The following is a 26,151-nucleotide window of genomic DNA, read 5'->3' as shown; positions in this document are numbered from 1 at the left end:
CGTTATGCATATTGCTCTGAGTAGGCCGATAAGGGTACGATATCCCCTTATGTTGAGTTGTTACTGAATAGGTCCAATTTCGTTCCTCCTCTTTATTTTTATTTTTTATATAGTACATTCAATTTTTAAGTATATATTTTTTATTAGAATGAGTACTCATTGTGGAGATTTTTGATCGATTTTGATGATATCGGCCGGTTTGTCCATATGGGGTATACTGTCCCCTCACACCTTCAATGTTCAAGGTGAGGTGTCAGATGACTCACACATTTGAGTGGTTTATTTTTGGAAGGTGTTTTAGTCCAATGGTGGGTGTTTTGACTTGGTGCGCTCACTATTTGTCCCACCACCTTCTAGTATCTCTTGGTTTTGCCCATAATCAAAATGCCATTTGCAACATCAGCCGCTTGAGATTCAGACTGAGGCTTGGTTGTATGTGTCCATTATATAAAGCGGTGCGTCAGTACGCCGCCCATACCCCAGGATGATGCCAGACTAGTGATGAAGCACTTCAGAAGGAGGACGTGCTGACACGTCCCAATTGTACGGGCATTGAGAATGTTGCAGGCTGGCCTCATTTTTTATTGGAATTCTGTATATGCGATACTGCTTTTTTATTAACAACTCTCTGGTTTTACCTATGACCATTTTCCCTGCTTTTTTTCTGAGCTGACATCGCCTTTTACATTGTGTCTGGACCTGCAAGCTGTGCCTCTAATCACCTTCTGCATTGAACGGCTTAATGCGTCATATGGCTTGACCAGACATCTTGGAGGAAAAGGCCCTGGCTTGGTATTAGCCACATGTGTGTAAACTTGTGCAGCTGGTAAGCGTGCATTCTATGTGGTGGTGGTAGCCACATGTGTGTAAACTTATGCAGCTGGTAAGCATGCATTCTATGTGGTGGTGGATTCACTCTGTTTGTTTCTTAAAGTTACAAAATTTCCATTAAACCTTCGCTGTTTGTCCATCTTCCATTGGAGGAACCTTCAAGGTTTCAGTGTTCACTGGGAGGCCCTTAAATAAGTTACACGGCTCACTGTTTGGGACTTATGTTCGAATATGATTTATTTTTGATTTGTTTTTGTGTTTCTATATTTTGTTAATATATCACTTTAAAAACGCAGCTTATTTTTTATTTATTAAAACAAATACGTACAATTAAACATAAGCATTAAGGGAATTTAAAACATCACATATCGAATTAGGCAAGCTCCAAATTTATTTTCATTTTAATCTTCACATAGGATATAGAAATGCAAAGCTTGATAATTAAGCATATATCTACAGGCAATTATCTACCACGTCTATACTCTACAATACCAACTAAAAATGCTAACATTTCTCATTTAACTTTCCAAGCAATTATAATTACTATGGTATGCAAAGACAACAGTTGTACTGGGGAAGATTATGCACAAAAACTTATTTTATTGCAATGACTGTACCCTTTCTTTTGAGAAAAAAAATACAATCCGTTACAGTACATTTAATAGCAGGCAGGTTCATTATGGGATTAAATGACAGGTATATTAATTACCCAGCAAGAAGCCTGAATTAATTGGTTCATGCATGTTGAAATTACATCTTCATTTCAATCTGATCTGCAGGGCCATTTACCCACTGTTGCTAGGCTGAACCCTGTTGCCGAGAGTAAATATTTAATAGAAATATGCAGAAACCATCAGGAGGAATTTTAAATTATCCAAGATCAGAAGGTCTAAAATTAATTTTCCCAACTAGTGGGTTCAGGGAAATAAGAGTTGGCAAAAGTCAATTACCATGTCCTCCAACAAGCTACAAAAAGTATACAATTCTATACACATGAGTAATTGAATGTGCTTGTCTTAATTTATCCAATATTCGTTTTCAATTATTTCTGGCAACACACACTTTTACACTATGCCTCTATTAAAGACAAATGAATGACCCCACTTGCATTACTGATAAGAGGCAAATCATGGCAGTTCACTCCAAGAGCCACTAGTAGATAAACAATGCCTGTTGCATGACTAATTTAATCAATATACTACCAAAATGTGTTTATATGATATTAAGAACCAGCCCACCAGAAATTGATAAGTCAGTTCTAAAAAGGCTGACAGGCTGCATTCCAAGATCTTCTGCCTATTACAACCATCCCATGGAGAGTCTATGTCTACAAAAGATTCTGTATTTGCTGCACATGTGGAGAATGCATCATGGACAAAGACAAATGGGGAGATGTAAGAAATGTAAGAAGTCGGTTGGGAATTCAACTCCCCAACATAAAACGATAAACAGAATTTTAGTTTTGGATGGACTGACCCTTTAAATGAATATCACCAACAGATCAAGATATTGTTCTATAACTCTCAGGATCCAGGGAGCTTAAAAAAGGCTCTGGCTTTAAGTTAACCACTTTAGCTCCAGGCCTTTTCTGGCACTTTGTTTACATGTAACAATCAGTATTTTTTGCTAGAAATTTTCTTAGAACCCACAAACACTATATCTTTTTTTTACATCAAAAGGTCTAGAGAATAAACTGGTGGGTGTTGCAATTTTTTATGTCACACGGTTTTTCAAATGCAATTTGTTTTTGGAAAAAATACACTTTTTGAATTTTAATGCAAAAAAAAACAAAAACACAATACATAACCCAATATGTATGTGTGAAATATAAAAAATGTTACGTCATTGAGTAAATGGATACTAAACATGTCACACTTTAAAATTGGGCATGTCCGTGCAATGGTGACAAATGCCATAAATTTTACTATCCATAGGCGATGCTTTAAAAGCCTTTACAGGTTACCACGTAAGATTTACAGAGAAGATCTCATGCTAGCATTACTGCCCATGATCTGACATTTGCGGCGATACCTCACAATGATAATGTGCTTATTTTATTGTAAACATCCCATTTTTAATGTATTTAAACTAGGATTGAGGGGGAGGGTGAACCAGAATTACATCAGGCAGACAGGTCAGTTAGGTGTCAGACATTAATGGAGGGTGGAATGGGGATAGTTGGGGGGAGGGTTATGGCAGGTGACAAGAAATTTCCCATGTTGCAAACAGCCATTGGAAACTATAGTGCCATTTGTACTACTAAAAATGATATGAAAAACACCAGAGCAAAATGTAATAATGCATTAAAGTGTTTATACACCAATGCCAGAAGTCTGCCAAGGTTGGTGTAATCAAATGCTTTTCATTTTATTAAATGGCAGCGTTGACGTCCGGGGAAACCGGATGTGGCGCTTCTGAGTCCTATATCAAAGCCATTCTGGTCTTAGATCAGCTCTATGTGCTGGCTGGTGGATCAGAGCTACCGGTGAGATGGGAGATCTCAGGTAAAGCCACAAAAGACAGTGGCAGGCATCATCCCGGTATAACCACTTGAAGTCTAGTAGTATATGGGTAAAAAAAAATTAGGATATTTTACTTATCTGGAGTTTATTACAGGACACAGGAGAAGTATTCAGTTAGATGGTTCCTCGATCTCCCCTCAGCAACATGCTAATGACCTTTTTAAATAAAATCTTTCCTTTTTCAGGACATGCCTTATATTAGACCCAGTGACATCCTCACTGGGTTTCTGTGCTTCAGGCACATCATGGCGGGTGGAAAGGGCTGTACATAGCTTCCTGTAAACAGCAGACCACCATAGGACACACCCAGATGTAATATTCCCTATTCAAAAGAACTGAAATCCAATGAAAGGTAGTGGGGCTAGCAACAGTAAGGCTGGGGAGAGAAGAGAAGAGCTAAATAATTCTAGGCATCCTCTAGCCAGGGAATTAGATGGGATCTATCTGACTTGCTGCAGCTACTAATGCACATTGTGGGAAGCTCACAGTGCAGTAAAACTAGAGAAAGCCATTTCAGTACAGCAGAGGGGCCTGTACAACTACAAGACTGATTGGAGTTCACATTTAAGTCCATCAACTCAGAGACTCACTTCAAAGAAGTGAAAGTGGCAAGAAAGGCAACCAGGGTGAGATCTCATGGGCACACTGGGTATGGGAGGAACAATGTGAGTGATACCTTGTGCGAAGGCCTTCACTAAGGCGTGAGAGGCAAGCAGTCTCTGAAAAAGTATAGTTAAAGCTGAGACGTGATCTTCAAGGGTACTCCATGCCAAATGTCTATCCAGACCAGAATGGAGAAAATACAGGGTTTGTCCCACAAAGAACTTGCCTTACATCAAACCAGGAGAAATATGTCTTTCAAGTGCAATGGTAGACTTTGCAAGAAGTCTACTTCCGAGCCTTCAAGAGCATAGGGACGAACTAATCTGCGAGGACATTAAAGCCAGCGACAGAGACCTCCAGCTTGATTCTACGGAGTAGGTGAGGAATGTGTTTTAGCAATTAAAAGGCATAGACAATGTAGAACTGATGCCAGAGTCACCATCAACAACTACTAAAAAGGTGGAAGGACACCTTGATCAGGAGACAAACCTGCTCAGGAGGTTGTTGTTGAACCTAGGGTCCAGAAGGTCCAAGCCTGGCATGTCCTTCAGCTGTGATAGAGATTGAAACACTTCGGGGTGAAGAGACCATTCTTTGGAGCCTAGATGTTGGCGACTGAGGAAGTAGGTCTGTCAATTTTCCTTGACTGGGATGTGGACAGCAGACAGGGCTGCAATGTGAACTTCTGCTTAAACCAGAATCAGATCCACTTCCCTGAGCCAAGAGACCCTAATCCGCCCCAATAATCAATGTAAGCCCTTGCATTGTCTGACTGAATCCTGGTCGGATGACCTCACAGATGAGAGGTTAAGCGTTTAAGGGATAAGTAATGTGCCCCAAGTTCCAGAATGAATGGAAGATGAGCATTCAAAGGACCAGGTGCCTTCTCCTGAACTCATTTGCAGCTTAATAGGCCAATGTCTGTCATGAGAACCTTCCAAACACCTGGCAGAAGGGACTATCCTGATTCCAGCACCACACTTTTGACCCAACATGCCAGGGCAAGTCTGGTCCTGCTAGTCAGATGTATGGGAAAATCCAGAGACCAAGCTTGCTGTTTTCACACTGCCAAAAACTTGAGTTGCAATAGTCTGGACTAGAACTGGGCATATGGAAATTAATTGGTAACCATCAGGCCCAAAACCTTAAAGCAAAGCAAAGTTGGAAAGCTCCTGGGCTGTAGTGTCCAAACATAGGATTGGAGAGTCTACAGTTCGTCCAGGGGAAGAAACAAATTTAAGATTAGACCCAGATATTCAAAACAATGAGATGGTTCCAGAGTCGAATCCTGGAGGTTTAGAATCCACCCAAAACTCTGGGAGGTCTGCAGTCTGCTGTATGTTGGCGGTCAGAGTCAACTGTTAACTCAGAAGAAAGGAAGGAATGCCCTGCGCCTAACACAGAGTCTAGTGCCCAGAAAGCACATTACAGACCAGTACCATTTCTTTACACTGGGAATCGTGTATCATGGCCTGCAGAGCTAAACCAAGGATTAGCCAGGACAGAAGCTGCAAAAAGAAGCTCCAGAGTCACTGCAGCAACTGTAGAAACAACAAACAAAAGAAAAAAAAAAAGAAAAAAAGAGTTTTGGTTCTCTCAGATGAGAGAAGATGCCTAGTCTACTAAGGCACAAGCAAAAAAACTGAGGTATGCTAGGAATGGGAGAGGCGATACTGGGCTGTCCTTACAGCTCCTAAAGGCAACAGCATAACCCCATGTACCCAAATACTTCTCCTGTGCCTCATACTGTAAAAAAAAAAGTTTAACGATCTACCAGTTGTGATACTATTCTAATTAGTTAATTTGTGGGGGAAGGGTGAAAACTACTGGAGTATGGTCTGATTTAAATCAATTTGTGATTACAGCTTTGTACAATTTACTTTGCAATATGTCTTCATTAAAAAGAAGTTTACTTACCAGCTGTCTGTGCTGGATTTAGCCCTACTCCATCTGTAGGATAAATTCAAATTGTTAAAAAAAATACATTGAAATTAAAAAAACATGCAATTAATGTTCCAAAAATTAAAATGATGGAAAATGACTGCAACACTGACAGTTCTGAATTATTTTTGTTGCTGTGTAGCTTGTCACAAATGAAACATGTTCAAGTGCAATTATACGCAGTTACCCATAACATTTAGTCAGAAGCTAAATGAAATGCCTGCTCAACTAACCGTTTATGGGAAATCAGTGTTTACATGCCCATATGCAAACATACCTCGGAACATAATTTAGTTAAGTGAAAATATAAAAATACCAGTTAAGGTGCATAATGTTAATTAGGGGCACTTAGCATTTCCCTTTCTGCCTGTGAGCTACAGTAGTACTAAATGCTAAACATTTCTTTGTGAATATGCTGGGCAATGTGGCTCACTGTTCTATGTAATTGCATTGTTTGTAATAGAACACAAAAAAGAAAGACATTGAATACATTTTTTTAGCCTATAGCAATTAGTGAAATTTGTAACATTCCTTTTTTCTACCAGCATTTATTGGATAACCAAGACTAAAAAGGTTAACTCTCCTGTCATGCTTTTTTCAGTCCTTTCTTTCATTCCTGGATACACAACATGAAGTGAGAGCAACTCTCTCCAATTTCAGGGAACAACCCATCTTAGGCTTCATGCACACGAGACGCAGATGCAAACTCTGCTGGACACATGTTTTTAAAAGCTGAAACCGGCGTTTAGAAACGCGCGTTTTGCCGTGATTTTTACCGCGATTTAGCTGCGTTTTACCGCGCTTTTACGCGTTTGTGTCTAGAAGTGTTTAGTTAAGCTAACATCATAGACCCTCCCCAGCTCAAAAAACAGTATTATTAACTATTTCAGCAATTTTGTGAGACCAGAGTGGGGCCATGTCACCTGACACAAGTTGTGGATTGTCCACTTGCCACGTCACTTGCCACATCCCCTGCCACAAGTGGATTGTCCACTTGCCACGTCACTTGCCACGTCCCCTGCCACAAGTGGATTGTCCACTTGCCACGTCACCTGCCACAAGTTTTGGATTGTCCACTTGCCACGTCACTTGCCATGTCACTTGCCACAAGTTGGGGATTGTCCACTTGGCACATCACCTGCCACGTCACCTGCTACAAGTTGTGGATTGTCCACTTGCCACATCACCTGCCACGTCACTTGCCACGAGATGTGGATTGTCCACTTTCCACGTCACCTGCCATGCCACCTGCCACAAGTTGTGGATTGTCCACTTGCCACGTCACCAGCCACATCACCTGCCACAAGTTGTGGATTGTCCACTTGCCACGTGACTTGCCACATCACCTGCCACGTCACTTGCCACATCACCTGCCACAAGTTGTGGATTGTCTACTTGCCACGTCACTTGCCACATCACCTGCCACGTCACTTGCCACGTCACCTGCCACAAGTTGTGGATTGTCCACTTGCCACGTCACCTGCCACGTCACTTGCCACAAGTTGTGGATTGTCCACTTGCCACGTCACTTGCCACAAGTTTTGGATTGTCCACTTGCCACGTCACCTGCCACAAGTTGTGGATTGTCCACTTGCCACATCACCTGCCACGTCACTTGCCACATCACCTGCCACAAGTTGTGGATTGTCCACTTGCCACGTCACTTGCCACGTCACCTGCCACAAGATGTGGATTGTCCACTTTCCATGTCACCTGCCATGCCACCTGCCACAAGTTGTGGATTTCCATTTGCCACGTGACTTGCCACATCACCTGCCACGTCACTTGCCACGTCACCTGTCACAAGTTGTGGATTGTCCACTTGCCACATCACTTGCCACCTGCCATGTCACTTGCCACAAGTTGTGGATTGTCCACTTGCCACGTCACTTGCCACGTCACCTGCCACAAGTTGTGGATTGTCCACTTGCCACGTCACCTGCCACAAGTTTTGGATTGTCCACTTGCCACGTCAGCTGCCACGTCACTTGCCACAAGATGTGGATTGTCCACTTGGCACATCACCTGCCACGTCACTTGCCACGTCACCTGCCACAAGTTGTGGATTGTCCACTTGCTACGTCACTTGCCACATCACCTGCCACGTCACTTGCCACAAGATGTGGATTGTCCACTTTCCACGTCACCTGCCATGCCACCTGCCACAAGTTGTGGATTGTCCACTTGCCACGTCACCAGCCACATCACCTGCCACAAATTGTAGATTGTCCACTTGCCACGTCACCTGCCACAAGTTGCGGATTGTCCACTTGCCACGTCACTTGCCATGTCCCCTGCCACGTCACCTGCCACAAGTGGATTGTCCACTTGCCACATCACCTGCCACAAGTTGTGGATTGTCCACTTGCCATGTCACTTGCCACGTCACCTGACACAAGTTGTGGATTATCCACTTGCCACAACCCCTGCCACAAGTGGATTGTCCACTTGCCACGTCACTTGCCACGTCCCCTGCCACAAGTGGATTGTCCACTTGCCCCGTCACTTGCCACGTCACCTGCCACAAGTTATGGATTGTCCACTTGCCACGTCACATGCCAGTCACCTGCCACAAGTTGTGGATTTTCCAGTTGCCACGTCACCTGCCAGGTCACTTGCCGCGTCACCTGCCAGGTCACTTGCCACGTCACCTGCCACAAGTTGTGGATTGTCCACTTTCCACGTCACTTGCCATTTCACCTGCCACGTCACTTGCCACAAGTTGTGGATTGTCCACTTGCCACCTGCCATGTCACTCGCCACAAGTTGTGGATTGTCCACTTGCCACGTCACTTGCCACCTGCCATGTCACTTGCCACAAGTTGTGGATTGTCCACTTGCAATTGCAATTGTTTAAAATATTTTTCTAATGGTTTTTCATCATTTGCAATCATTTTTGAGATTTTTAATGTAAAAAAAAAGGTCACCTTTAAAAACGCTTATAAACGTCTGAAACGTGGAAACTTTTGCGTCTGAACCCATTTTTTTGCTTCTGGAAAAACTAGGTTAAACGCAACTGCATAAAAACGGCAAAAAACAAGACTGTGTGCATGGACACATAGGATAACATTGAATGAGTTCAGGAGCAGTTGAAAAAAGTGTCCAACTGCCTCTGAACATGCGTTTAACTGCGTCTCGTGTGCATGAGGCCTTAGACAGATGTCCTTCCCCAGTGAAGGATTTCCTCTCCATTCATGTTCTTAGGACATGTATAATTTGGATTTCCCATTACCTTCTGTCCCTGTGACAGTGATCACCATCATAAGCAGAATGGGTCAAGTAAAGTAGGAACACAGCAAAACCAAAAAGACCCACATTTTTGGAGCACCTTGAATGCCGATTAAAGCTGCTATCACTAAATAAAATGGCTACCTTACAATGCTGTACATACTGTTAAGTTTGTGCTACTTTGCTTCAGAATTATTAGCCCATGTTGCTTGACCACACTTTCCTCAAAGCCTCCACAGATGTATATCATAGCATCTCTAGCAGCGCAGGAGCTTCAGCTTGTATAAGAGCAGTGTGAACAGCAGTGGTTTGGGGGATAGACTCTCTATGGCGAGGAATAATGAGTCTGGGGGGGTTGGGAAGGTGCTCACAAAATATATTGGAGGAGGGGGAGGGGGGGGGAGATTATATATAGGGAGGAGAAAAAGAGGAAAAATCTGGTGTGCGAGAGCTGAGGGTGCAGTATCTCTATTTATATTTAAAGACTGATTATGATTTTTTTTAGGAAATATGTCCTTTTGAGAGATGATGTTAAAGGATAGATCCATCTTTTTCTTTGTACTTGTTTATGTGTTTCTGTATTAATTCTGAATGTTTTTCACTGAAAACTACAAGCCGTCAGCCACAATGCCTGACGGTACTTGTAGTCTATTCGTTTAAAGAAAACTGAATGAATGAGGCAGTTGTGTGGACGGAGCCCTGCATGGTGGCACTGTTTTCAAATTGTGACAGCGGGTTGGGGGATTGGGGAAGAAGATGAAATCATGTTACATGTTCCGCCCCAAAAACTGGAGGAACATGTAACATGTTCACAAGGTGAACTTATCTTTTAAACAAGCCGATAGCAGGTATTAGCATTTGTTGAAAGCCTGCTAGCAGCTTGCTTAAAGCAGCAATCAACACCACCATTAGGATCTGTGTTCAACATTTACAAACTGGAGTTGAATGGTACTTTTAAAGCTTCAATAAAGCTTGCTGAAAGCTCTGCAATGCTTTCTCAAAGCTTGCTCTTTACACTGCTCTTATATCAGCTGAAGACTGTGTGATACAGGCCGTAGCGAAGCACTTATTCAGTTATCTTTGCTTTATATTTCATGCACTGGAGAACATAAAAGCCAATAAATACAGGATATTTGCCAAGCTTTATTAACCGCTTGCCGACCAGCCGCCACAGTTGTACCGCGGCAACATGGCTTGGCTGCGTGAATCGTCGTCATTTTGCGGCTCTTCTATTCGTGGTGACTAGGGACGCGCATCGTGATGACCGCCAGGCTCACGCATTTGCTTGTGACACAGTGAGAACCGAGATCTCTGTGTAAACACAGAGATCCCGATTCTCTGAGGGGAGAAGAGACTGAATGTGTGTTCATACAAAGTATGAACACCGATCTATCTCTTCCCCTAGCTAGTCCCTCCCCCCCATCAATTAGAACACACACTAGGGAATACAATTAACCCCTTGATCGCCCCCTAGTGTTAATCCCTTCACTGCCAGTGACATTTTTACAATAATCAATGCATTTTTATAGCACTGATCGCTGTATAAATGTCAATGGTCCCAAAAATTTGTCAAAATTCTCTGATGTGTCCGCCATAATGTCGTAGTCATGATAAAAATTGCAGATCACCGCCATTACTAGTAAAATAAATAAATAAATCAAGCATGTTATATAGCACAGTGCTTGTGCTGTGTCATTTAGTCCTTTCCACCACCTAAAAAACCTGCCTGGCTATACCCTTCCCCCTGTAAAATGACCACGGATATCATGGCTGCTGGGCACTGACACCGTGGTCAGTTTACGTGCCTCCCTCATGCGCAGCCCTGCTCTGTCCTCTCACCCCTCCCTCCCTGCTTGTGTCAGTGCCTGTCCCACCCAATCCTGCTACTCTCATAATTAATATAATTTGCTCCCATCCTCTCTGCAATAGAACAGTGTCTGCGTTATATAAGAAAATATGCCGATCTGTACCTATATCACTGTGGCTCACGGCGATCACGTGAATCCTGGGCTCTCTCTCTCGTCTCTTCCCCTGCTGACGTTAGCAGGATTGCTCGGGCCCGCCTGCTGGAGCTGTCAGCTAGGCAGGAGAGAGCCGAAGAGTTACGTAAACGCCAGGAGCTAATGTGATATAGGTACAGATCGGCATATTTTTTTATATAACACAGGCACTGGGACACCAAGGCTACTTTCCCACTGAGACACTTTACAGGCACTATAGTGCTAAAAATATTGCCTGTAAAGCGCCTCTCCTGTCACTCCAGTGTGAAAGCCCGAGTGCTTTCACACTGGTGCGGTGGCAGGACACTAAAAAAAGTCCTTCAAGCAGCATCTTTGAGGCGCTTTAGGAGCGGTGTATACTGTTCATCCAGTTTTTCAGCTTGGTTCAGTCTTTCTACATTTGGTTGTTTGAGAATAGGAAGTATAGAAGCGGCCACAATGAAAATGGGGAACCAGCACAAATGTATGTGTTTTTTTTTTAATGGCCACAAAAAAAGCAATATATTGTGATCTCATGAAACTGGAATCCTCAACTATAATCACATTTATACAGATAACGCTAAAGCCGGCAACACACTTTGGATTTACAGCTGAAGTTTAACTACATTTTTTTTTCCTTTGCTATGCAGCACCAGGGACATAACTTACCTCTAATGAAGCGTGCCCCACATCCAACTGACTGCTCCATACACTGCTCCAGTCACACTGCTTGACCACCCCTTCCACTCACCTCCTCCATTCACGGAACTCATATTATTTTCCAGAATATAAAGCATTCCGTGAATGGAGAACAGGCAAATAAATGACAAGATCTGCCTCCTCCAATTACAGAACATTCTGCATTCTGGGAAAGAATTATATGAATGCAGGAGGCAGGTAGAAAGGGCAAGCAACACAGCTCTTTAATACTGACTGCGGATGATGTTAACCACAGAAGGGCAGAGGGTCAGCATTGTTAGGAGGACCCAGAGGCAGATGTCATAAGATGGGCCTGGTGCTGCATAGAAAGAAAACATAACTAAACTTTAGCTTTAACAAAAATGTAAATTGAGGACAAACCTAAACAATCCATCCAATTGGTATTAAATCAGACAGGTCCTTGTACTACACAGCTGATGTTAGGTCCAAGGCAGATTGTATAATCAAATGGTATAGAGTATCGCTAGCTTGAAACCAATGTGTTCCTCTCTAATTAACTATTCAATTAAAATGTATTATCAACTACATTAATCACTTTGTAGATTAAGCGTAATCTTACACAGGCCACAAATCAATACTACTGCATTAATGGTAATTGGATAAGACAATGGATAGCGTCAGCATTTAATTGCAGTATGACAAAAAGATATTAAAGTGGACTTTGCATTGCACTGCTGCCCCTTTCTGAAAAACAGTTTTAACCTGCAGGAGGGCAAAAGTTAGTATACTTACCTTTCTCCTGGCTTCTGCAATCAGCACCTAAGTGAGGTCCATATGATCCTTCTTCTGGCGAGATTTGGGGAATGGCGAGTACTACAAATCTTGCTAAGAAGACAATCAGCATTGTGCTGCAGTAATTCCCGAGGATCTCCTTGGCAGGATGACACCATGGAAGCCAGAGGCACGAAATTAGCAGTGATGACGAACCTTGGCACCACAGATGTTTTGGAACTACATTACCCATGATGCTCAACTACACTGCAGAGTGCATGAGCATAATGGGGAATGTAGTTGCAAAACATCTGGCGTGCCAAGGTTTACCATCATTGCTCTATAGTGTGTGTGTCAATTAAGAGCGCTAAGTGTCATTTCTGTCTCCTGCTTCATTCCTCTGCTATCAGCATGAATCACTTCTAACAAGATTTCCTGACACCAAGAGAAAAATGGTGACATGGGAGGGAGTTCCAACTGATTGACAGCCACAGCTCTGTTCCTGTGTGGAGGGGGTGTGTCCCTTCCCTCTAATTAGCTCTCCTCACTGAGCTCTGCAGAGAGTAACTTCAGATATCCGCCCCTTTTTTCTGACAGCTCAGACAAGCTTTATAAATTCTACACTTTGAACAGACAGAGAAGACTGCAGAGAAACAGGTCCAATGTATGTAGGAGGATTTGTTAACTCTCTGTGACTCACCTGAGATCAGTCAGTTCACTGGGTATATGTGAGGTTTTACAACCACTTTAAGCAATTAATACAATTTGGCTTTAAAAAATATTTAAAGGGGTTGTAAACCCTCGTTTTATGTTTTTTTCAAATAACAAACATGTCATACTTCCTTCCACTGTGCAGTTCGCAGAGTGGCCCTGATTCAACTCTTCTAGAGGCCCCCGGCGGCACTATCAGCTCCTCCTCGCGTCGGTAAACCCTCTAGGAGAAACGCTCACCCTAGAGGTTACCGTGCGGGCGTGCTCCAGAGTCCAGCTTTTGCATCCACAGACACAGAATGCTGGACTCGGCCCCGCCCCCCGCATCACAGGATTTGATTGATGGCTTCACTGCTATCAATCTATCCAATCAAGAGCAGAGACAATGGGCAGAGAGGTAGAGTGTCTCCACCGTGGGAACGAACGGGCTCAGGGGACTAAAATGGGGGGGCTGCTCAGTGTCAGAAGTTTTTTCACCTTAATGCATAGGTTGCATTAAGGTGAAAAAACATGAGGGTTTACAAATCCTTTAAAAACGTATGTTTGTTTGAGCGGAGGAGGGGGTATGTTGAGGGTTTAACAAAAAATCTAAGATGTAATGGAATATTTACAGTAGTATTAGAACCTTGATATGTTACACAGTACTATTCAGAGTACATATGGTAGAAGAAGTACTTAAATCGGCACCTGTCCCTTCTAGGAGCACACAGTGTAGGAACATTACTATACTTGTATGCACATCAAGGGCAATTTGGGAAGAAGCCAAATAATTTAACAAGGTTTCAGGACTGTGGGAGGAAACCCACATAGACTGGAAAAACATACAAACTCCACACAGATGGTGTCCCAGGTTGGATCAGAAGCCTTGATCTGGAGCTGCAAAGCAAACTTGCCAACCACTTTATCCAGGTCCACTGTATTGGGGTAAAATACCACCTGTCTCAGCTCTGTATATTTTATTCTACAAGTCCATAAGGCTGGTAGTAACAATACAGTGCCTTGAAAAAGTATTTCCACATATTGTCACGTAACAAACAAAAATTTTAAAGTAGAAGTCCACCCTAAGGCCCCTTTCACACGGAGCGGATCCGCTCAGCAGACTCCGCCAGCTCAGCAGGAGATCGCTACGTTGATCCCCACTGAGCCTGGGATGACAGGTCTGTCTCTGCTCACTGTGCAGGGATGGATCTGTCAGAGCTCCGCTGTCCTCTATGGGAGACAAAAATAGATCCGTCTGTCCGTTTTCATCTGATGCCATCGAATCCGCTGGACGGATGGTGCCCACAGAAGTCAATGGGTGGCCCACTCAGATCTGCCTGAAAAATGGGCAGGCAGATCCGAGTGGGCCTAACGCGTGAAATGGGTCTAACACTAAAATCCCTGCATCTACAGACAGCCGCAACCTAACACGAACCTATCTCACCCTGTAAAGAAGAAATCATACATACTTTCTTTTTAAAGCTGATCCGGTCTGGTCTCCAGCAGTGGAAGTTCTACAGAGGACACAGCCAGCAATGGCTGTGAAATGAATGGGAAGTGACGTCACCCATAAAGTTACTATGGGACGTCTGTTGTCGGCTGCCTCCTCTGCACCTGCCTCCATAGCAAAGCTGCAGTTGACAGCTCAGCATGGGATCGGGGCTGTTTGGCCTCAGAAAAGGTATGTATACTGATTTCTTCTTTACAGGGCTAAATAGGTTAGTGTTAGAACATGGCTGTCTGTAGATGCAGGCATTTTAGTGTTAGAATGGACTTCTACTTTAAAGTATTTAATTGGGATTTTATGTGATAGACCAACAAAAAGTGGCACATAATTGTGAAGTGGAAGAAAAATGATAAATGGGTTTCAATTTTTTTACAAATAAATATCTGAAAAGTGTGGCGTGCATTTGTATTCAACCCCCTTTACTCTGATACGCCTAACTAAAATCTAGTGTAACCAATTGCCTTCAGAAGTCCCCTAATTAGTAAACAGAGTCAACCTGTGTGTAATTTAATCTCAGTATAAATACAGTTGTTCTGTGAAGCCCTCAGAGGGTTGTTAGAGAACCTTAGTACACAAACAGCATCATGAAGGCCAAGGAACACAGCAGACAAGTCAGGGATAAAGGTGTGGAGAAGTTTAAAGCAGTGAGAGGTAATAAAAAAAATATCCCAAGCTTTGAACATCTCACAGAGCACTGTTCAATCCATCATTTGAAAATGGAAAGAGTATGGCACAACTATAAACCTACCAAGACATGGCCGTCCACCTAAACTGACAGGCCGGGCAATGAGAGCATTCATCAGAGAAGCAGCCAAGAGGCCCATGGTAACTCTCGAAGAGCTGCAGAGATACACAGCTAAGGTGGAAGAATCTTTCCACAGGACAACTATTAGTTGTGCAATTGACAAATCTCGGCTTTGTGGAAGAGTGGCAATAAAAAGCTATTTTGAAAGAAAGCCATAAGAAATCCTGTTTGCAGTTTGCAAGAAGCCAAGTGGAAGGTGCTCTGGCCAGATGAGGCCAAAATTTAACTTTTTGGCATAAAAGCAAACTGCTATGTGGGGCGGAAAACTAACGCTGCACATCACCCTTGACATACCATCCCCATCATGAAACATGGTGGTGGCAGCATCATGTTGTGGGGATGCTTTTCTCCAGCAGGGTCAGGGAAGCTGGTCAGAGTTGCTGGGAAGATGGATGGAGCCAAATACAGTGCAATCTTAGAAGAAAATCTGTTAGAGTCTGCAAAAGACTTGATACTGTGGCAGAGGTTCACCTTCCAGCAGGACAACGACCCTAAACATACAGCCAGAGCTACAATGGAATGGTTTAGATGAAAGCATATACATGTGTTAGAATGGCCCAGTCAAAGTCCAGACCTAAATCCAATTGTGAATCTGTGGCAAGACTTGAAAATTGCTGTTCACAGATGCTCTCCATCCAATCTGACAGAGCTTGAGAAGAATGGAAACAAATTAAACTCTCTAGATGTGCAAAGCTGGTAGAGACATCCCCAAAAAGACTTGCAGCTGTAATTGCAGCAAAAGGTGGTTCTACAAAGTATTGATTCAGGAAGGCTGAATACAAATTCATGCCACACTTTTCACATATTTATTTGTAAAAACTATTTATCATTTCCTTCCACTTCAAAATGACGTGCCACTTTGTGTTGGTCTATCACATAATATTCCAATAAAATACATGTAAGTTTTTGGTTGTAACATGACACAATGTGGAAAATGGGGTGTAAATACTTTTTAAGACAATGTATATAAATGGTCATGTCTGTGTTTTATCAAACTGCAATAATGTAATACTTAAAAAATGTAAAACAGTGTACTCATGTGTGGCTAATGGGAGAATCAATTCCTGTGACGGCTTCCAACCAGCAACCAGAAAATGCCTACAAATGGTAATACAGAATTTATGTTTATTAACTCTCAAATTGGAGGGAGAAGAATGTACTTCTTTAATGTAGAGGCATGCAACACTACTTATGACATTATAATTATTTAGAGAAATAATATTTATGGTTTACAGTCTATTGGGATATGTTTACAGCTGCATTTGAGGTGACCGGGACCACCAGCTAACATCTGATGTGTTCAACGCCAAGACTATTTACTAGGAATGAATAGTCACCTCATCAGAGGTCAAGATCTACTAGAAGTTGTTACAAATGAGATATCCTGTATTCAGCGGCCAAGAGGGCAGGAGAGCAACTTACCATTTGTTATGATCGCACTTGTCTCTGGAGGAACCTTAAACTAAAGAAACAAAAAACATAAATTAGAATATCTAAAGACAATGTGCTTTTTCTTTATTACCAGAACAAAAGTATAATAATAGGATCATATTTTTTCATAGCCTAGTTCCAGATCCAATCAATGAAGAACAGAAGTTTCATATAACCCGTTGGGGACACTTAAAGGGATTATAAAGTGATTTATTTATTTTTAAATAACAAACATGTTATACTTACCTCCACTGTGCAGCTTGTTTTGCACAGAGTGGCCCCAAACCTGCTCTTCTGGGGTCCCTCGGTGGCTGTCTCGGCTTCCTCCCGCATGTGCTTCTCACGTTCATGCGAGCTCCCTCACATGGTGAGAAGCATCTGTGGGCACGCTCCCTTGATACAGCCGGTGCCCCCGGCGCTCCGCATCAGTGGATGTGACTGACAGCAGCGCGAGCCAATGGCTGCGCTGCTTTCCATCCATCCACTCCAGCCAATCAGCGGCCAGGCTGAACGGTGGAAAGGACGTCAGGGGACGAGCGCGGGACTTTCGAGGGGTGAGGTAAGTAAAACAGGGGGGCTGGGGGCGCAGGCAGTGTCAGATGTTTTTTCACCTTAATGCATAGAATGCATTAAGGTGAAAAAACATTTACCTTTACAACCCCTTTAACTCCTAGAAGAGTCCATTCACACAGGGGCAACTTTTGATCCGACTTGAAGTCGTCTGAAGTTGCCTCGCAACATGATAAAATCTGTGTAAGTGAATGAGAGCCATCTTAATGTACACTACTGAAGTCGCTCCGACTTCAGAAAAGGTTCCTGTACTACTTCAATCCGACTTCTAGGCAACTTGTACCCATTGATTTCAATAGAAGTTGCCTCCAAGTCGGATTCCCCTGTCTTAACTGAAGCAACTTTCCAGGAAGTAAAAATAGTTTTCTAGGCAAACCCCTCCCTCCCACAGAGCTGATTATTATGTGATTGGTCACTAGCAAAGTCCCCTGTCCTGGAGGCAACTCCAAGTTGCCTTGTAAGTTGCCTCAAGTCGTGCTATGATTCATACTCAAGTCGTGTCCAAGTTGCCTCCCAAAGTCTCACTGGAAGTCATGTTGCCCCTGTGTGAATGGACTCTAAATAAAACTTTAAAGTAGTCTGTATTTCATTCATTTGACAGCTAGTCATACCTCCAATCAATCATCAATGCTCCTAGTTTCTGCACTTGGCCTGCTTCCGGGCTCTAAATTCTAATGAATGGAGGTGGGATTTTATAGGGTTTGCCTCCTATTTGGGAATGTTCTCTGCAGCATTATGCACTGTGCTGGAAACTGCAGGCTCTACACTGTACTCTGTATTTAATAAATAAAAAGTAAAACGTATGCCCAGTGTGGAATAATCGGAGCAATGTTCTGTGGTGAGCAAACCACATTTTCACTTTTCTTTAACTAATGAGTATTGGAAATCGAAGGACAGCAATGTGTTCCCAGAGAATGGTCTACTTATCAGCCAAATAACATTTCCAGCACCAAGGACCTAAATTGTTTGGGGGAAATACTCAGTACATTCATGCAACACAGACACAACTCCCACTATTTTATCTCTTTAAAATATGCTGCAAGTACTGAAAAATTAATGTTGATCCTGCCAGAAATGCAGAGAGTTTCAAACTTTCCATAGGGTGCTGACAACACAGTGCCCCCTACTGCACTGAAAACGCAAAAAGTATTTTCCCCCTACCTACCCTCCTCCTCCTCCTCCTCCTCATCATCATGTCTTAAACATAAGGGGGATGTTCTTAAGTCCACATGGAATAACTCGGATGGGGCTGATAACATAGCTTGTGATTGGAGTGCAGCAGAGGTAGAGAAGTCAGCTGACTAGACAGATTTTAGAGACCTATGAATATTTTTATTTTTGTACTTTTGTATTGTGTTTTTTTTTTTTAATACTTTTATTTGTTTAGACATATGCTAACTTTGTTTGGTAGGTAAGCAGCCCATCTTCTAGAACCCAATGCAGTCAGTTTAAAAACTGGAACATTTCTACTTTTTTTCAGATGGTTAAAAATGGTATGAGCATGTTGGAGGCACCTTTTAGTGCTATTCCTTTATACTAGAGAGAGTTCCTTTTTTATTTTTTTACTCAAGATAGAAATCTTTTGGATATTTTTAAGGTTTTGATCATTTTTATAAAATGAGACTTAAAGCAGCAAAAATTTCAGGGAAGAAAAAAAAAAAAAAAAACCTGTAATTCTGGAAAATAGTTCAAGCCTGTACGGAGAATAATGCTCTGCATGGATTCACAAAGAACTGACACAGTAACAATATTACAGGCATAGAATTGGCTACGGCAAATCAGTTACACATTCAAACCCAGGAAGAGCAAGTGGAGAGAAGGCTGTCAGGGTTCTTCATGTCATCATCACAATAGAGGTTGCTATGGAAACCCGCTCCTGCATTGACATTTTATTCAGCCGGGCAAAAAGGGACCAGGAAGCAATTCTTTACAGCCGACTTCCCTCATTTACTAAGTCTGCATAGAAAACCACATTACAGAAAGTCAAATATGCAATAGCAAATAATCCTGAAAATTGGGTTTCCCCAATTGGGAACGCACACAGTGGAACAGCAGGGGTATCCACCAGCAGCCGACTAAATCAAATGAGCGTCACCTGAATAGTAATGCTGTAAAAAGTGCTGCCATAAAATGAAAATGTTTACCATGCTGACAACTCCTGGAAACTATATAGGAAGATATTCTCATAACACAGAGTACAGCATTGGGGGTGTCAACTGGGGCCCCACAATGCTTGTGTTACATTGTAGTGTGTGTGTGTGTGTGTGTGTGTGTGTGTGTGGGGGGGGGGGGGGGGGTAGATGATGTATTTAACCACTTCAATACCGGGCACTTAAACACCTTCCTGCCCAGACCAATTTTAAGCTTTCAGCGCTGTCGCGCTTTGAATGACAATTGCGCGGTCATGCTACACTGTACCCAAATGAAATTTTTATCATTTTTTTTCCCACAAATAGAGCTTTCTTTTGGTGGTATTTGATCACCTCTGCGGTCTTTATTTTTTGCTAAACAAATAAAAAAATACCGAAAATTTTGAAAAAAAAAAATGTTTTTTTTTGTTTCAGTTTCAAAACTTTGTAAATAAGTAAATTTTCTCCTTCACTGATAAGCACTGATGGGGATACACTGATGGGCAATGATAAGGCGGCACTGATGGGCACCGATGAGGTGGCACCAATGAAGTGGCACTGATGAGGTGGCATTGATGGACACTGATATGTGGCACTGATAGGCGGCACTGATGGGTGGCACAAATTGGCACTGATAGCTGGCATGGATGGACATGGGTAGGCGGCACAGGTGGGCATGGGTAGGCGGCACAGGTGGGCATGGATGGGAACTGATAGGTGGCATGGATGGGCACTGATAGGCGGCACGGATGGGAACTGATAGGCGGCATTGTATTATAATATACTGTACTAATGGATGCCAATCAGTGCCAAACAATAATGCATGCCAATCAGTGATGCCCATTGTGGGCACTGATTGGCATCCATTATGGGCACTGATTGGCATCCATTGTGGCACTGACTGGAATCCCTGGTGGTCTAGGGTGGCATACCTTATCCTGGGCATCCCTGGTGGTCTGGTGGCGTCCCTGGTGGTCCAGTGTGGGCATCCTCGGGGGGGCTGTGCTGATAATCGATCAGCACAGCCCCCCCGTCAGAGGAGCAGCCAATCGGCTCTCCTCTACTCGCGTCTGACAGATGCGAGTGAGGAAAAGCCAATCACCGGCTTTTCCTATTTACACTGTGATCAGCCGTGATTGGACGCGGCTGATCACGTGGTAAAGAGTCTCCGTCGGAGACTCTTTACCAAGATTGTAGTTGCAGGGTGTCAGACTGACACCCCGCAACAACGATCGCCGCGATGCGCGCCCCCGGGGGCGCGCAGCGGCTCATAATCCTGAGGACGTCATATGACGGCTGATCAGGATTATGAAACCACTTTGCCGCCGTCAATTTGTAATAGGGCGGGCGGCAAGCGGTTAAACATTTACAACTGTACAGAGGAATCCATGTCAGTAAAAAGAAGGCAGGAGTCTGATTGGCAGTTTTCAGCTATAGAATTCCTGAACAGGAAGTCAGTTGTACATAAAAAAATACAGCCTTCCTTTCTGGCATGTTCATATTTTCATTTTAGAATTTTTTTTGGCAATTTTGGTCGATAACACCATGGCAGTTATTACAAATCTGGGCTTCCAAGAACTGGTATTTCCAATATGGATAGAAAGGATGGAGGACAGAAACATTTCATCAGTCTAAGATCTATTGTAACTCATACAGAGATCTCTGCACTTGCGTTCCCTGCTCCATCCATTTGTTTCTGCTGCCATTGCATATGTGGTTGCATTCTCCTTTTTAGAAAGTAGCGTTGCATTGAAGAGATCAATTTGATTTTAGGTTTGCATTTTTAAACAACTTGTATATTTTTACATTTTTTTTATTTTTTTATTGAACATTCAGTATAGTGTGTAAAATGCCTCATTCACACAGGCATTGAGGCCGTAGACTGTGAATGGGCTGTGTTTATGTGTGTTGAACCACAAGGTGCTGCATGCATGCGGTCCATGTAAGCATCTGCTTGGCCTAATTTGACAGCCCTGGGGGTGAGCAGCCCCAAACACACAGGAGTTGATTTACTAATACTGGAGAATGTAAACATCAGTGGTTCTAAAGGCTGAAGGGTTTTTACTTTCATGTATTCTTCTGTGTGCAACCTTCTGTGTTCTGGTTCCCTCCCCCCTCCCAGACCTACCCCTAATACTTACCAGAGTCCAACCTCTATCCAGCAATGTGCATGACAGCAGCCTGTGTGTGTCTCTCTCTATCTCCATTGGGTCAGATATCAGCGGAAACCATTGGCTCCCGCTGCTGTCAAATCACAGCCATTGAGGATGAAGCAGAGATGGGGCTGATCCCTGTTGTGTGCGTCAATGGACGCACACAGCGGAGCTCAGGAGCAAGCACACACGAGTACCCCATAGTAAGCGGCTTTCTATAGGGGCACTCAGATGGGGTAGGAGCCAAGAGCACCAGAGGGGGGATCCGAGAAGAGGAGGATTGGGCTGCTCTGTGCAAAACCACTGCACAGAGCAGGTAAGTATAACATGTTTATAAAAAAAAAAAAAAAAAAGTACCTTTAGTATCACATTAGGATAAATGGCTTTGCCCATGCAGGCACTGCATCCCTATATGCTTACATGGGCTGCCTACATGCAGCACCTGGTGGCACAAGTGGTATTAACACACAACCCATTCAAGGCCAAACAGACCTCAGTGCTTGTGTGAGTGAGGCCATAATTAATAATTAAAAACAAAATGAAGTAAAAAAAATAAAAAAAGTGAACAATCATTACAGAGTATGACAATTGCATTAAGTTTAAAAAAAAAAAATCAAAAACTGGCATGCTTAAATAGAAGGCTCAGCATTGTCAACATGCTTTTCGGACATCCCATTTTACAGATTACTCTCTCCGTTGGGGAGAAAAAATTCCTTTAGCAGCTTTTTTTTTTTTTTTCACAATAGAGCATTCAGAGAGTGCACAGCTCACCGCCTGCTGGGCATAAGTGCTAAATATCAAACGTTAACACGCTAGATTTCACATTTACAGTCAAAGTACACCACACGGAAACTTGACAAATGACAATAATTTTGATTATGACAATGAAAACACCAAGTCATTTGTATGTGTAATTTGTTTGAATGAATCTAATGTTTGTCTGTTCAAATATGTTAAAAAAAAAAACTCAACAATTTTCATGGTGTGTACTTACTTTTTTACACGACTGTACCCAATTAAAAATTATTATAAAAGAAACACAAAAATTTTATTATTTACTTAGAATTTAGATTGCCGGTATACCACAGCCAAGGTAGGACAGCTACAGTGCCTTGCAAAAGTATTCACTCCCTTCGCTTTCTACCCATTTTGTTACATTACAGCCTTTAGTTCAATGTTTTTTTAATAGTCGAAGTAAAGTTAGAAAAATATATACATAAAACTATTTTTCAGAAATAAAAAACTGATAATTGTCATGTGCGTATGTAATCACCCCCATAAAAAGCTCTGGTGCAACCAATTAACTTCAGAAGTCAAATAATTAGTGAAATGATGTCCACCTGTGTGCAATCTAAGTGTCACATGATCTGTCATTACATACTCACAACTTTTTGAAAGGCCCCAGAGGCTGCAACACCCAGGAAGAGGCACCACTAACCAAGCACTGCCAAAAAGACCAAGGAACTCTCCGAACAAGTAAGGGACAATGTTGTTGAGAAGTACAAGTCAGGGTTAGGTTAGGTTACAAAAAAATATCCAAATCTTTGATGATTCCTAGGAGCAACATCAAATCTATCATAACCAAATGGAAAGAACATGGCACAACAGCAAACCTGCCAAGAGACGGCCGCACACCAAAACTCACAGACTGGGCAAGGAGGGCATTAATCAGAGAGGCAGCACAGAGACCTAAGGTAACCCTGGAGGAGCTGCAGAGTTCCACAGCAGAGACTGGGGCATCTGTACATAGGACGACAATAAGCCGTACGCTCCATAGAGTTGGGCTTTATGGAGGGTGGCCAGAAGAAAGCCATTACTTTCAGCAAAAAACAAAATGGCACGTTTTGAGTGTGCGAACAGGCATGTATGGAGGAAGGTGCTCTGGTCTGATGAGACTAAAATTTTACTTTTTGGTCATCAACGAAAACGATGTCTGGTGCAAACCCAACACATCACATCACCCAAAGAACACCAACCCCACAGTGAAACATGGTGGTGGCAGCATCATGCTGTGAGGATGTTTTTCAGCAGTCGGGACTGGGAAACTGGTCAGAGTTAAGGGAATGATGGATGGTGCTAAATACAGGGATATTCTTGAGCAAAACTTGTACAACTCTGTGTGATTTGAGACTAGGACGGAGGTTCACCTTCCAGCAGGACAATGACCCCAAACACACTGCTAACGCAACACTTGAGTGGTTTAAGGGGAAACATGTAAATGTGTTTGAATGGCCTAGTCAAAGCCCAGACCAAAAATCCAATAGAAAATCTGCGGTCAGACTTAAAGATTGCTGTTCACAAGTGCAAACCATCCAACCTGAAGGAGCTGGAGCAGTTTTGCAAGGAGGAATGAGCAAAAATCCCAGTGGTAAAATGTGGCAAGCTCATAGAGACTTATCCAAAGAGACTTGTAGCTGTGATAGCTGCAAAAGGTGGCTCTACAAAGTATTGACTTTACGGCGGTGATTAGTTATGCACATTTACTTTTTCTGTTATTTTGTCCTATTTGTTGTTTGCTTCACAATAATAAAAAATAAAAAATCTTCAAAGTTGTGGGCATGTTCTGTAAATTAAATGATGCAAATCCTCAAACAATCCATGTTAATTCCAGGTTGTGAGGCAAAAATGCCAAGGGGGTGATTACTTTTGCAAGGCACTATACCATCTGCAGCATAAAAAAAAGTCAGCTTCCTGTCCCAAAAAAAAAAAAAGTAAAAATCAGTGGGTGGCTTAGCCCATCAGCATCTCACCACAGAAAAAATATGGCAAACAAATTTAAGAAGAGATGTTATCATTTATGTAATCAATTAAAGTGAACCTGTTAGCTGTGACCACATTACAGCATATAAAATTGTTAATTATGCAGAATTTCCTGTGGAGGCTCTTGAGGCTGCATAATGTACACATAAGGCAGAGAGGATAACATTTAGTTATTGTGTATAGTTTAACAAGTGATGGCACCAAACAGTATGAAAATGTGTAACAATTCAAATGTGAATTAATACAGGAAAAATCTGCCCCTCTTTCAGGTCCATATATCACCCATAAAACAGTTAAAGAAATAAAAGGTTGGCGCTAATTCAAAATGTGAACATACATAAATGACATTAAAACACATAACATAAAATGAAAACATTAATGACAAAGGAAGTCCTTATAAGAAAGTCCACACACCGAAAAAAATAAATCTGTGTAGTGAAAATAAATCTTAGTTATACGTACTCCACCATCACTGATGTAGGAGAAAAACAAACTCACCAAATAGATAAAAATAGGAAAGAAGCTTGTGCAAAAATCTAATCCTTAGAAGGATGGTAAACATCAACAAGGGATAGTCCTAGGCTGGGCAACCTCAAAAAAAAAAACCCTGCAAGACAAAGGCATAATGCACAGCATACTAGCTCATTATGAATTACCTGAGATCGAAGCCCCCAAAGTGGTCCTCGTTCCCCATCCTCTGATGCCGCCATCTATCCTGGAGTGACTTCCGGGTATCGAAGCTCCGGTGCGGTGACTGGCCGGAGCTGCAATGACGTCACTCCCGCGCATGCATGCTGGTGCCGCCACTAACGGCATGATCTCCATTACAAATGGCACACTCGTTGCGCCTGCGCCCGATGTCTACGGTGCATGCGCCATAGACATCGGTGCAGCTAGTTCTGCAAATATCTCCTAAACCTTTTAGGTATGGGAGATATTTCTTACACCAACAGGTAAGCCTTAATCTAAGCTTACCTGTAGGTTAAAGTAGTTGTAATGGGTTTACAACCACTTTAAGCTCATATGTAGACAGAAGCCCGATAAAAACAAAAATCATCACATCTCAATGCATTTTAGCGTTACTTGTCACCCACAAGCTCCTTTGTCATATGTGTTTTCATTTTATGGTTCTATTTAAACGTTTTAGGTTACGTGTTTGATGCAATGTTCACATTAAGAATTACTGCCAACCTTTTATTATTTCTTTAACAGGACAACACATTCAGTGCAGTCAAAATACCCATATTTGCTAACAGCACAACAATTTCAAAAGCCAACCTTTTAGGGAAGTCAGACATTTCCAAGTTGTGGATGTCAGCAGCAGAAATGACATTTGTAAGATTCACTGCTCCATATACAGACAATGCCACAAACACAAGCAATTACCAGTTATTGTTATATCTTATTATCCTTCCTCCTTGTACTGGAGGAGAAAAGAGAAGACCTATCACAGTTCATAAGTGACTTCTTGACCTTTTTGTAGACACTTCTTGTGGCTGTAAGGCATTTCTCAGGATGGGTTTCTAACACTAAATACATTCCTCCACCCATACCGCTCACTGATTTGTCCA

At 42.4% G+C, this 26,151-nt stretch overlaps 1 protein-coding gene across 1 annotated transcript in view; it reads right to left on the bottom strand.

The window, feature by feature from the left end:
• UFM1 (ubiquitin fold modifier 1) overlaps positions 1-26,151 on the bottom strand; it is a 51,326-nt gene that overhangs the window by 8,229 nt on the left and 16,946 nt on the right. The window contains exons 4-5 of the mRNA XM_077484181.1: positions 16,960-16,999; positions 5,874-5,906 (exon numbers count right to left, since the gene is read on the bottom strand). Coding sequence (XP_077340307.1) covers positions 5,874-5,906; positions 16,960-16,999 — 73 coding nt within the window. The remainder of the gene's footprint in view (positions 1-5,873; positions 5,907-16,959; positions 17,000-26,151) is intronic.

This window comes from Lithobates pipiens, unplaced genomic scaffold, assembly GCF_037356315.1.
Source record: "Lithobates pipiens isolate NorthernLeopardFrog02 unplaced genomic scaffold, aLitPip1_a1.2 Scaffold_16, whole genome shotgun sequence".
Classification (NCBI taxonomy): domain Eukaryota; kingdom Metazoa; phylum Chordata; class Amphibia; order Anura; family Ranidae; genus Lithobates; species Lithobates pipiens.
This window is presented reverse-complemented; position numbering and strand designations above follow the sequence as displayed.